This window comes from Pseudophryne corroboree, chromosome 2 (genome assembly GCF_028390025.1).
Source record: "Pseudophryne corroboree isolate aPseCor3 chromosome 2, aPseCor3.hap2, whole genome shotgun sequence".
Classification (NCBI taxonomy): Eukaryota; Metazoa; Chordata; class Amphibia; order Anura; family Myobatrachidae; genus Pseudophryne; species Pseudophryne corroboree.
This window is the reverse complement of record NC_086445.1, coordinates 888,165,326-888,179,649: the sequence shown is the minus strand read 5'-3', so window position 1 is coordinate 888,179,649 and position 14,324 is coordinate 888,165,326. Positions and strand designations below refer to the sequence as shown.

The following is a 14,324-nucleotide window of genomic DNA, read 5'->3' as shown; positions in this document are numbered from 1 at the left end:
AAATAAGGAGTGTATGAAATAAATGTTCATCTTCAATGGATCCATCAAGTCTATCTTGAAACAAACACCAAGCAGAGGAAGCCACATAAAAGTGGGGATAGTGATTCCATGTTTGCCACCTTCTTAACCCTAACTGTCCTCTCTGGCCTGCCTCATACACTGTATCCAAAGAGAAGCAGATGAGTTGTCGGTACATAGATGAACCAAAGTAGGAATATCCTTTTCCAAAGAACTGTTACGCCACCTTCAATTCCTTGAAAAACTTCTTGGTAGTTCCCCCAAAATTAAATTTTTTTTACTTTTACTGAATTTCATTAAAAAAGTGGAGATCTATACTCAGAATCGAAAAATTTATTAAAAAATAAGATTTTACTTACCGGTAAATCTATTTCTCGTAGTCTGTAGTGGATGCTGGGGACTCCGTAAGGACCATGGGGATAGACGGGCTCCGCAGGAGACATGGGCACTTTAAGAAAGAATTTAGGTTCTGGTGTGCTCTGGCTCCTCCCTCTAAGCCCCTCCTCCAGACCTCAGTTAGAGAAACTGTGCCCAGAAGAGCTGACAGTACAAGGAAAGGATTTTGGTAATCCAGGGCAAGATTCATACCAGCCACACCAATCACACCGTATAACATGAGTTTATAACAACCAGTCAACAGTATGACAACAACAGAGCATCAGGTCCAACCCTGATGCAACCATAACATAACCCTTATTGAAGCAATAACTATATACAAGCATTGCAGAAGAAGTCCGCACTTGGGACGGGCGCCCAGCATCCACTACGGACTACGAGAAATAGATTTACCGGTAAGTAAAATCTTATTTTCTCTAACGTCCTAGTGGATGCTGGGGACTCCGTAAGGACCATGGGGATTATACCAAAGCTCCCAAATGGGCGGGAGAGTGCGGATGACTCTGCAGCACCGATTGAGCAAACACAAGGTCCTCCTCAGCCAGGGTATCAAACTTGTAGAACTTTGCAAAAGTGTTTGAACCTGACCAAGTAGCCGCTCGGCAAAGCTGTAATGCCGAGACCCCTCGAGCAGCCGCCCAAGAAGAGCCCACCTTCCTAGTGGAATGGGCCTTAACTGATTTTGGCAGCAGCAATCCAGCTGCAGAATGAGCCTGCTGAATCGTGTTACAGATCCAGCGAGCAATAGTTTACTTTGAAGCAGGAGCACCAACCTTGTTGGAAGCATACAGGAGAAACAAAGACTCTGTTTTCCTGACTCTAGCCGTTCTGGCTACATAAACCTTCAAAGCCCTGACCACATCAAGCAACTCGGAATCCTCCAAGTCAGTAGTAGCCTCAGGCACCACAATAGGTTGGTTTATATGAAAGGATGAAACCACTTTCGGCATAAATTATGGACGGGTCCGCAATTCTGCTCTATCCACATGGTAAACCAGATAGGGGCTTTTATGTGACAAAGCCACCAACTCTGACACACGCCTAGCCGAAGCCAAGGCTAATAGCATGACCACCTTCCACGTGAGATATTTCAAATCCACCATTTTGAGTGGTCCAAACCAGTGGGATTTCAGGAAACTCAACACCACGTTAAGATCTCAAGGTGCCACTGGAGGCACAAAAGGGGGCTGAATATGCAGCACTCCCTTTACAAACGTCTGAACTTCAGGTAGAGAAGTCAACTCCTTTTGAAAGAAAATGGATAGGGCCAAAATCTGGACCTTAATGGAACCCAATTTTAGGCCCAAATTCACTCCTGACTGTAGGAAGTGAAGGAACGGCCCAGCTGGAATTCCTCCGTAGGGACATTCCTGGCCTCACACCAAGCAACATATTTTCGCCATATACGGTGATAATGTTGAGCTGTTACGTCCTTCCTAGCCTTTATCAGCGTAGGAATGATCTCATCCAAAATGCCTTTCTCTGCTAGGATCCGGCGTTCAACCGCCATGCCGTCAAACGCAGCCGCGACAAGTCTTGGAACAGACAGGGCCCCTGTTGCAACAAGTCCTGTCTTAGAGGAAGAGGCCACGGGTCCTCTGTGAGCATTTCTTGCAGATCTGGATACCAAGTCCTTCGTGGCCAATCTGGAACAATGAGTATTGTTCTCACTCCTCTTTTCTTTATTATCCTCAGCACCTTGGGTATGAGAGGAAGAGGAGGGAATACATAGACCGACTGGAACACCCACGGTGTCACCAGGGCATCTACAGCTATCGCCTGAGGGTCTCTTGACCTGGCGCAATACCTCTAGCTTTTTGTTGAAGCGGGATGCCATCATGTCCACCTGTGGCAGTCCCCACCGACTTGTAATCTGTGCGAAGACTTCCTGATGAAGTCCCCACTCTCCCGTGTGGAGGTCGTGTCTGCTGAGGAAGTCTGCTTCCCAGTTGTCCACTCCCGGGATGAACACTGCTGACAGTGCGCTTACGTGATTTTCCGCCCAGCGAAGAATTCTGGTGGCTTCCGCCATCGCCACTCTGCTCCTTGTGCCGCCTTGGCGGTTTACATGAGCCACTGCGGTGATGTTGTCTGACTGAATCAGAACCGGTTGGTCGCGAAGCAAGTTCTCCGCTTGACGCAGGGCGTTGTATACGGCCCTTAGTTCCAGGATGTTGATGTGAAGGCAAGTCTCTTGACTTGACCACAGACCTTGGAAATCTCTTCCCTGTGTGACTGCTCCCCACCCTCGGAGGCTTGCATCCGTGGTCACCAGGACCCAGTCCTGAATGCCGAATCTGCGGCCCTCTAGAAGGTGAGTGCTCTGCAGCCACCACAGAAGAGACACCCTGGCCCTGGGGGATAGGGTGATTAACCGATGCATCTGAAGATGTGATCCGGATCACTTGTCCAGTAAGTCCCATTGAAAGGTCCTCGCATGGAACCTGCCGAAGGGAATGGCCTCTATGATGCCACCATCTTTCCCAGGACTCGAGTGCAGTGATGCACTGACACCTGTTTTGGTTTTAATAGGTTCCTAACCAGTGTCATGAGTTCCTGAGCTTTCTCTATCGGGAGATAAACCCTTTTCTGGTCTGTGTGTAGAATCATGCCCAGGAAAGGCAGACTAGTCGTAGGAACCAACTGCGACTTTGGAATATTTAGAATCCAGCCGTGTTGCCGTAACACTTCCAGAGAAAATGCTACGCTGATCAGCAACTGCTCTCTTGATCTCGCCTTTATGAGGAGATCATCCAAGTATGGGATAATTGTGAACCCTTGCTTCCTCAGGAGTACCATTATTTCCGCCATTACCTTGGTAAATATTCTCGGTGCCGTGGAGAGACCAAACGGCAACGTCTGAAATTGGTAATGACAATCCTGTACCACAAATCTGAGGTACGCCTGATGAGGTGTATAAATGGGGACATGAAGGTATGCATCCTTTATGTCCAGAGACACCATAAAATCCCCCCCTTCCAGGCTTGCGATGATCGCTCTCAGCGATTCCATCTTGAACTTGAACCTTTTCAGGTATATGTTCAGGGATTTTAAATTCAATATGGGTCTGACCGAATAATAACCCCTTCCCTGTTGAAGGAGGGGAACCTTGACCACCACCTGTTGAAGATACAATTTGTGAATTGCAGTTAACACTATTTCCCTCTCGTGGGGGGAAGCTGGTCGGGCCGATTTGAGGTATCGGTGAAGGGGCATCTCTTCGACTTCCAGCTTGTATCCCTGAGACACAATATTTATTGCCCAGGGATCCACCTGGGAGTGAACCCACTTGTGGCTGAAATTTCGAAGACGTGCCCCCACCAGGCCTAGTTCCGCCTGTGGAGCCCCAGCGACCTGCGGTGGATTTTGTAGAGGCTGGGGAGGGCTTCTGTTCCTGGGAACTAGCTGTGTTGTGCAGCTTCTTTCCTCTGCCCCTGCCTCTGGCAAGAAAGGACGCACCTCGGACTTTCTTGCTTTGTGATCGAAAAGGACTGCATTTGAGAATGTCGTGCTTTCTTAGGCTGTGCGGGAATATAAGGCAAAAGATCAGAATTACCAGCTATAGCTGTGGAGACCAGGTCCGAGAGCCCTTCTCCACACAATTCCTCAGCCTTGTAAGGTAAACCTTGCATATGCCTCTATTAGTCGGCATCACCTGTGCATGTTCCACAGGACACGTCTAGCAGAAATCGACATAGCGTTGACTCTAGAACCCAGTAGACTAATGTCTCTTTGGGCATGTTTTATATATAAGACAGCATCTTTATATATATATATATATATATATATATATATATATATATATATATATACATACATACATACATAATGTATACACATACTAGGGTCTCAATGTCCACGCTGCTACAGCGCTATAACCCCATGCCGACACAATCGCCGGTCTGAGTAGTGTACAAGCATGTGTGTAAATGGACTTCAAAGTACTTTTACTGCATGCTATCTGCATGATCCCTGAGGATAGCTGTTAAGTCAGCGCTACCTTTTGGGTAAACGTGACAAGCTTTGTCCACCCTAGGGGAAGATTCCCATCGTATCCTGGCCCTAGTAGGGAAAGGATACTCCCTGAGAATTCTTTGTGGGAAGCTGCAGCTTCTTGTCTGGAGATTCCCGCTCTTTTTCTTCATGAGAGGAGAGAAATTTACCTCAGCTTTCTTCCCCTTAAACATGTGTACCCTTGTGTCAGGGACAGATGAGTCATCAGTGATATGAAAAACATCTTTCATTACAATAATCATATATTGAATACTTTCCTGCCATTTTGGCTGTAAATTTGCATTATCGTAGTCGACACTGGAGTCAGACTCCGTGTCGATATCAGTGTCTATTATTTTGGATAGTGAGCGTTGTGAGACTCTGAATGTCTCTGCGACATAGGGACAGACATGGGTAGATTCCCTGTCTGTTCTCTAATCTTTTGTGCAATAAATTTACCTCAGCACTTAATTTCACATATCCAATCAGGTGTCGGCGTTGTCGACGGAGACACCACACACACACACATTTGCTCCATCACCTCCTTAGGAGAGCCTTTTACCTCAGACATGTCGACACACACGTACCGACACACCACACACTCAGGGAATGCTCATCTGAAGATAATTCCCCCACAAGGCCCTTTGGAGAGACAGAGAGAGAGTATGCCAGCACACACCCCAGTGTGTGCTGGCAATTTAATGTTTACTCAGTAGCGCTGTTATTATCTGCGCCGAATTATGTGCCCCCCCTCTTCTTTAAAACCCTCTCTTCTACCGTGGTATAAGCAGGGGAGAGACCGGGGAGCTTCCTCTCAGCGGTGCTATGGAGAAAAAAACATGGCGCTGGTGAGTGCTGAGGAAGAACCCCTCGACGGCGGGCTTCTGTCCCGCTTAAATATACATTTTCTTGGCGGGGGCTCATACATATATACAGTGCCCAACTGTATATATGTTTACTTTGCCAAAAAGAGGTCCAAATGCTGCCCAGGGCGCCCCCCCCTGCGCCCTGCACCCTTACAGTGACCGGAGTATGTGAGGTGTGTGGGAGCAATGGCGCACAGCTGCAGAGCTGTGCGTTACCTCAGTGAAGAACGGAGTCTTCTGCCGCCGATTTCGAAGTCTTCTTGATTCTCATACTCACCCGGCTTCTGTCTTCCGGCTCTGCGAGGGGGACGGCGGCGCGGCTCTGGGATCGGACGGCGAGGGTGAGATCCTGCGTACGATCCCTCTGGAGCTAATGGTGTCCAGTAGCCTAAGAAGCAGGACCTAGCTTCAGAGAGTAGGGCTGCTTCTCTCCCCTCAGTCCCACGATGCAGGGAGTCTGTTGCCAGCAGAGCTCCCTGAAAATAAAAAACCTAACAAAATACTTTCTCTCAGCAAACTCAGGAGAGCTCACTGAAAAGCACCCAGCTCGCTCTGGGCACAGTATCAAACTGAGGTCTGGAGGAGGGGCATAGAGGGAGGAGCCAGAGCACACCAGAACCTGAATTCTTTATTAAAGTGCCCATGTCTCCTGCGGAGCCCGTCTATCCCCATAGTCCTTACGGAGTCCCCAGCATCCACTAGGACGTTAGAGAAATTGTAGATAGAGTAAAAAGATTAAGGAATAATGTGTAACAGTAAAATCCGCTGCTGTTTCACTTACAATATGTATATTGTTTGATTTCATGACGATCCAGATTTACCTTTAAACTATTTGCCGCTTTAAATGTAATGAATATCTTGTCGGAATTGCGCTGTCTCACACAAACTGAGCTCTTTGGCCTGAACTATTGTTTTGTTACTAAAAGGGAACAATGTAACCATTGGGGTCATTCCGAGTTGATCGCTCGTTGCCGATTTTCTCAACGGAGCGATTAAGGCTAAAATGCGCATGCGCATGGTACGCATGTGCGCATGCGCTAAGTATTTTAACACAAAACTTAGTAGATTTACTCACGTCCAAACGAAGAATTTTCATCGTTGAAGTGATCGGAGTGTGATTGACAGGAAGTGGGTGTTTCTGGGCGGAAACTGTCCGTTTTCTGGGAGTGTGCGGAAAAACGCAGGCGTGCCAGGAAAAAACGCGGGAGTGTCTGGAGAAACGGGGGAGTGGTTGGCCGAACGCAGGGCGTTTGTGACGTCAAACCAGGAACGAAACGGCCTGAGCTGATCGCAATCTGTGAGTAGGTCTGGAGCTACTCAGAAACTGCTAAGAATTTTCTATTCACAATTCTGCTAATCTTTCATTCGCTATTCTGCTAAGCTAAGATACACTCCCAGAGGGCGGCGGCCTAGCGTGTGCAATGCTGCTAAAATCTGCTAGCGAGCGAACAACTCGGAATGACCCCCCATATACAATGTCTCTAATAATACTCAGTTAATGAATTAGTGCCTCTCTAATAATACTCAGATAATGAATTAGTGCCTATATAATAGATATGTTTTTGACACATCAATATTAACATGCACTCACATGTGTTCAATTGTTAGTTAATCTAATACATTGTTACACCAAATGACATTTCTAATTCATAATTGTCTTTCCAGCTGTGATTACTCTTTCACTTAATGCAGTTATTTGTCAGTGTCTGCTTCCTAAAGTTGCCCGTTTCTCACAAGAGAATTGTATTTTTTATAAATTGTTAATTTTTATTCGACTGGTACCTAGGTAGCATTACCTGGCAAAGCATTTCCACACAGTACTGTATATTGTTGTTCATTTGTGCCTATTGCTATTAACCGAAGGCATGGGGCCTTGATTGTCTGTTAGTTTTCTAGCAGTGCCTTGTCTTTCAGTATGCAGGATATTTTATTTCTTCCACATTGCACCACTTGTTAATTGTTTCTAGGATGCATTTATTAGCTTTCCAAACATATACGAATAAATCTAGCCTATTTAAAGCTTAAAGGAAAAACAAATCAATCAATTACTCTGGGCAGAGGCTATAGTAAATCTGGGGATTAAAATGCAAATAAACCCGGCTAACATGCTAATCCACATTTGTTGTCAACTGCTCTGTGCTAGAGCCCAGAGCTGTCATGATGCAGGGATAGGATACGACCAGTGGTTAAAGTGGGCCGGAATGGGGCGGAACTGCGTTCTGTCACCCCTAATTGCAGGCGGAACCAGTTATGCCTCTGCTCGGCCACAGCATCAGGTCCCGGATGCATTGTAAAGTTGGCAGCGGCCGCCAGCCAATCCCGGGTCGCGGACCGGCTGCAGCACCAATCAAAAGAAGGGGTGGCTATTTCAAAATCTGGTGTGAGCCAATCACAGCTCACGAACCGCCAGCCAATGAGAAGCTGCCAAGTGGCAGCTTCTCATTAGCTGGTGGTCCGAAAGCCATGAGTGGCGCACAGTCGGCGCCTCACTTCTTTTGAATAGCAGCTGGTCCATGAGCAAGGACTGTCTGGTGGCCGCTGCCAGCCATAGGAATGCACAAGGGGGGTGCCTGGTGCACACAGGCAACCCCTAATGTCCGGCTCCCCCTCGAACCCGCACCTCTCTCCCCCCCTGCTGCTCCGTGGGCAGCTTTCACAGTTTCTCATTGCAGAGGCTGTGCAGCTTCCCTGCTGACAGCCGTGCTGCCTGTGAACTACAGTGAGTGACCCGGCCGGCAGCTTGAGCAGCACACACTTCGGCCATCTGACACTGGCTTATAGTCACTGCTGGGCTGGCCCCTGCCTTGGAAGCAGCCAACTTTCCATGGAACTCATTCAGAGTAGGCAGTACTAGCACTGCACTGCACAGCCCTCCTCTTCCTGCTCCTCCAGTCACTGTCTGACCTGTCCCGCCTCCCAACCTCACAGCTCTGTCTGTGCTGGCTCCCTGTCCTATAGAGAAGCAAGAAAGCCAGGCACTGTTTAGAAAGAAGGTGCTGTGTCATGTACTGGGGTAATATGTGGGAGGTCTGCTGTTTCATGTACTGAGGTATATTGGGAGAGGTCTGCTGTGTCATGTATTGGGGTAATATGGGGAGGTCTTCTGTGTCATGTACTGGGGTAATATGGGGGAAGTCTGCTGTGTCATGTACTGGGGGTAATATGGGGGAGGTCTACTGTGTCATGTCTGGGGGTAATGTGGAAAATGTCTGCTGCGTCATGTAATGGGGGTAATATGGGGGAGGTCTGCTGTGTCATGTACTGGGGGTAATATGGGGGAGGTCTACTGTGTCATGTACTGGGGGTAATATGGAGAAGGTCTGCTGCGTCATGTACTGGGGGTAATATGGGGGAGGTCTGCTGTGTCATGTACTGGGGGTAATATGGGGGAAGTATGGGTGGCAAAGTGAATAAGATTGTGCTACTGTAAAGCATTAGTTTGAATTGGGGGTACTTTTGTGTGGCCACGCCCCTTCCTTGTGAGGCCACACCCCTTTTTGCAGCATGCACTAGTCGTGGGGGAGAGGAGTTGCCCCACCTCTCCAGGACCACTTTAAGCCCTGGATACGACATTCTGAACCTGTTTCACACGGTATAAGATAAATGTTAACTTTCCTCAGAGGTTGCGAGTAATAATGTTGGTGGGGAAAATAATGTTGGTTACATGTTTACTTTCATATAAATAGTATACATGTGTTGCAGCCAACTGTGTGCACATGCCTGAATCTACTGTATTCACCTGGACAAGAAAGCATGGTGCTGTGTTATCGTATCACAGTCATACGTAGATGAGTCACTCTGTTTCCTCTGTAAAGGCGGCCTTGGTTCTTCATTGTCCAGGACTCCTGAGATGTCAATATTGCTTTTGCTGAGTCGCTTAGTACCTCGAAGGTTGGTGCTGTTTTCATCTGAGAGAATGGGATTATCCTTATGGAATGACATAAAGAGAAAAGTCTTTGATAAGAAGAGGAAGTTAGTTCCCAAGGACTGTGTGTTCTCGCTAGTAAGATGAGTTGTTAAACATAAATAATATACAGTATTGTACTATACTACTACTATTTAAACCATACATCTAGTTTTACCATACACAGGGGATGATATGTATCAACCCTTGGGGCTAAATGTAAATAGCCTGTGAACTACCTGAGGTGTGGGACTTTTGCGAGTCTGCTCATACGTTTTAAAGATGCATTCATTTACAAGGCAAAAACAGGTGTTTTTTTATTTTTCTTATTTTATGCAGTAACCAAATTGTAATTTCTTCTTTTTTTTTGGAGGGGGGGGGGGGGGGGTTCCAGAGAAAAAAAATCTGCTTCCTCTCTCTAAAGGTGCATACAGACGGTGAGATCCTTGCTATGCCCGATTTTGACTATGCGACTTCCCTTGAACTCCCCCAGAGCCCAGAAGCACCGATTTTGACAATTTGTATTTTCAATTTTGTCTATGTACGATTTTGACTAAGTGGCAATTTTGGCTATACTTTGTACTAGATAATACACTAGATCATAGGTTCTCAAACTCGGTCCTCAGGACCCCACACAGTGCATGTTTTGCAGATAACCCAGCAGGTGCACAGTAGAGATGAGCGGGTTCGGTTCCTCGGAATCCGAACCCGCCCGAACTTCAGGTTTTTTTACACGGGGCCGAGCGACTCGGATCTTCCCGCCTTGCTCGGTTAACCCGAGCGCGCCCGAACGTCATCATCCCGCTGTCGGATTCTCGCGAGGCTCGGATTCTATCGCGAGACTCGGATTCTATATAAGGAGCCGCGCGTCGCCGCCATTTTCACACGTGCATTGAGATTGATAGGGAGAGGACGTGGCTGGCGTCCTCTCCGTTTAGAGTGACTAGAGTACTAGAGAGAGACACAAATTTTGGGGAGCATATAGGAGGAGTACTACTTGCTGCTGATAGTGTGACCAGTGACTAGTGCCACCAGTTTAATTAATCCGTTCTCTGCCTGAAAAAAACGATACACAGTGTGACACAGTCACACATACCATATCTGTGCTCAGCCCAGTGTGCTGCATCATATACTGTATATCATTATCTGACTGCTGAGTGCTCACTGCTCACACAGCTTAATTGTGGGGGAGACTGGGGAGCAGTTATAGCAGGAGTACATATTTTAAGTACAGTGCACACTTTTGCTGCCAGAGTGCCACTGCCAGTGTGACTGACCAGTGACCACTGACCACCAATATTGTGATTGTCTGCTGACCACCAGTATATTGTGATTGTCTGCCTGAAAAAGTTAAACACTCGTCGTGTGGTGTTTTTATAAACGCATTCTGCAGACAGTGTCCAGCAGGTCCGTCATTACATAATATATACCTGTCCGGCTGCAGTACTAGTGTGATATATATATATATTTTAATTTTATCTCATTATCATCCAGTCTATATTAGCAGCAGACATAGTACGGTAGTCCACGGCTGTAGCTACCTCTGTGTCGGCAGTCGCTCGTCCATCCATAATTGTATACCACCTACCCGTGGTTTTTTTTTTTTCTATCTTCTTGATACTAGTAGCTTACTTTAGGAGTCTGCAGTGCTGAGTCTGACAGACAGTGTCCAGCAGGTCCGTCATTACATAATATATACCTGTCCGGCTGCAGTACTAGTGTGATATATATATATATTTTAATTTTATCTCATTATCATCCAGTCTATATTAGCAGCAGACACAGTACGGTAGTCCACGGCTGTAGCTACCTCTGTGTCGGCAGTTGCTTGTCCATCCATAATTGTATACCACCTACCCGTGGTTTTTTTTTTTTTCTATCTTCTTGATACTAGTAGCTTACTTTAGGAGTCTGCAGTGCTGACAGACAGTGTCCAGCAGGTCCGTCATTACATAATATATACCTGTCCAGCTGCAGTACTAGTGTGATATATATATATATATATATTTTTTAATTTTATCTCATTATCATCCAGTCTATATTAGCAGCAGACACAGTACGGTAGTCCACGGCTGTAGCTACCTCTGTGTCGGCAGTCGCTCGTCCATCCATAAGTATACTAGTATCCATCCATCTCCATTGTTTACCTGAGGTGCCTTTTAGTTGTGCCTATTAAAATATGGAGAACAAAAATGTTGAGGTTCCAAAAATAGGGAAAGATCAAGATCGACTTCCACCTCGTGCTGAAGCTGCTGCCACTAGTCATGGCCGAGACGATGAAATGCCAGCAACGTCGTCTGCCAAGGCCGATGCCCAATGTCATAGTACAGAGCATGTAAAATCCAAAACACCAAATATCAGTAAAAAAAGGACTCAAAAATCTAAAATAAAATTGTCGGAGGAGAAGCGTAAACTTGCCAATATGCCATTTACCACACGGAGTGGCAAGGAACGGCTGAGGCCCTGGCCTATGTTCATGGCTAGTGGTTCAGCTTCACATGAGGATGGAAGCACTCAGCCTCTCGCTAGAAAAATGAAAAGTGTTTTTTGGAAGGGCCATCATGCGTGACACTGCAGTGCCACTCCTAGATGGGCCAGGTGTTTGTGTCGGCAACTAGGGTCGCTTATCTTACTCACACAGCTACCTCATTGCGCCTCTTTTTTTCTTTGCGTCATGTGCTGTTTGGGGAGTGTTTTTTGGAAGGGCCATCCTGCGTGACACTACAGTGCCACTCCTAGATGGGCCAGGTGTTTGTGTCGGCCACTAGGGTCGCTTAGCTTAGTCATCCAGCGACCTCGGTGCAAATTTTAGGACTAAAAATAATATTGTGAGGTGTGAGGTGTTCAGAATAGACTGAAAATGAGTGGAAATTATGGTTTTTGAGGTTAATAATACTTTGGGATCAAAATGACCCCCAAATTCTATGATTTAAGCTGTTTTTTAGTGTTTTTTGAAAAATCCAAAACACACCCGGATCCGACCAAAAAAATTCGGTGAGGTTTTGCCAAAACGCGGTCGAACCCAAAACACGGCCGCGGAACCGAACCCAAAACCCGAAAAATTTCAAGTGCACATCTCTAGTGCACAGGTGTATTAATTACTCACTGACACATTTTAAAAGGTCCACAGGTGGAGCTAATTATATCATCTGTGATTCTGTGAGGAGACCTGGAAAACATGCACTGTGTGGGGTCCTGAGGACCGAGTTTGAGAACCTGTGCACTAGATAGTCAAGATTGACTTGCCTGCACAGTCTATCTAGCCTTGCGATCAGGGCCGGGGCTAGGGTGTTCGGCGCCCTCCTGCAAACTATAAAATTGCGCCCTTCCTCCCTTAACTCATAAAGGGTCAGTGTGCGTCACAAAAGAGAGGTGTGGTCTCACATGGAAGGGGTGCGGACACACAATAGCACCTCACAATAGTACCTCCAATTCAAATTACGCCACACTGTAGCACAATCTTATTCGATATATACTGCACATAGGGGGTAATTCTGAGTTGATCGCAGCAGTAAGTTTGTTAGCAATTGGGCAAAACCATGTTCACTGCAGGGGAGGCAGATATAACATGTGCAGAGAGAAATAGATTTGGGTGTGGTGAGTTAAATCTGCAATCTAAATTGCAGTGTAAAAAGAAAGCAGCCAGTATTTACTAGAGATGAGCGGGTTCGGTTCCTCGGAATCCGAACCCGCCCGAACTTCATGTTTTTTTTCACGGGTCCGAGCGACTCAGATCTTCCCGCCTTGCTCGGTTAACCCGAGCGCGCCCGAACGTCATCATGACGCTGTCGGATTCTCGCGAGACTCGGATTCTATATAAGGAGCCGCGCGTCGCCGCCATTTTCACACGTGCATTGAGATTGATAGGGAGAGGACGTGGCTGGCGTCCTCTCCATTTAGATTAGAAGAGAGAGAGTGAGATTGATTTGAGACAGAGACACTTGATTTACTGGAGCTTAGGAGTACTGTAGAGAGTGCAGAGTTTAGTAGTGACTGACCACAGTGACCACCAGACAGTGCAGTTTTATTTAATATAATCCGTTCTCTGCCTGAAAAAAACGATACACAGTGACTCAGTCACATACCATATCTGTGTGCACTGCTCAGCCCAGTGTGCTGCATCATCTATGTATATATCTGACTGTGCTCACACAGCTTATAATTGTGGGGGAGACTGGGGAGCAGTGCCAGTTATAGGTTATAGCAGGAGCCAGGAGTACATATTATTAAAATTAAACAGTGCACACTTTTGCTGCAGGAGTGCCACTGCCAGTGTGACTGACCAGTGACCTGACCACACTGACCACCAGTATAGTTAGTAGTATACTATATTGTGATTGCCTGAAAAAGTTAAACACTCGTCGTGTGACTTCACTTGTGTGTTTTTTTTTTTATTCTATAAAAAACTCATTCTGCTGACAGACAGTGTCCAGCAGGTCCGTCATTATATAATATATACCTGTCCGGCTGCAGTAGTGATATATATATATTTTTTATATCATTATTTATCATCCAGTCGCAGCAGACACAGTACGGTAGTTCACGGCTGTAGCTACCTCTGTGTCGGCACTCGGCAGTCCATCCATAATTGTATACCACCTACCCGTGGTTTTTTTTTCTTTCTTCTTTATACATACATACTACATCTCTTTATCAACCAGTCTATATTAGCAGCAGACACAGTACAGTAGTCCACGGCTGTAGCTACCTCTGTGTCGGCACTCGGCAGTCCATCCATAATTGTATACCACCTACCCGTGGTTTTTTTTTCTTTCTTCTTTATACATACATACTACATCTCTTTATCAACCAGTCTATATTAGCAGCAGACACAGTACAGTACGGTAGTCCACGGCTGTAGCTACCTCTGTGTCGGCACTCGGCAGTCCGTCCATAATTGTATACCACCTACCCGTGGTTTTTTTTTTCCTTTCTTCTTTATACATACATACTACATCTCTTTATCAACCAGTCTATATTAGCAGCAGACACAGTACAGTAGTCCACGGCTGTAGCTACCTCTGTGTCGGCACTCGGCAGTCCATCCATAATTGTATACCACCTACCCGTGGTTTTTTTTTCTTTCTTCTTTATACATACATACTACATCTCTTTATCAACCAGTCTATATTAGCAGCAGACACAGT

At 46.3% G+C, this 14,324-nt stretch overlaps 1 protein-coding gene across 1 annotated transcript in view; it reads right to left on the bottom strand.

The window, feature by feature from the left end:
• Positions 1-14,324, bottom strand: part of PITPNM3 (PITPNM family member 3) — a 1,226,694-nt gene that overhangs the window by 162,985 nt on the left and 1,049,385 nt on the right. The window contains exon 8 of the mRNA XM_063956002.1: positions 9,013-9,200. Within this exon, the coding sequence (XP_063812072.1) occupies positions 9,013-9,200 (188 nt within the window). The remainder of the gene's footprint in view (positions 1-9,012; positions 9,201-14,324) is intronic.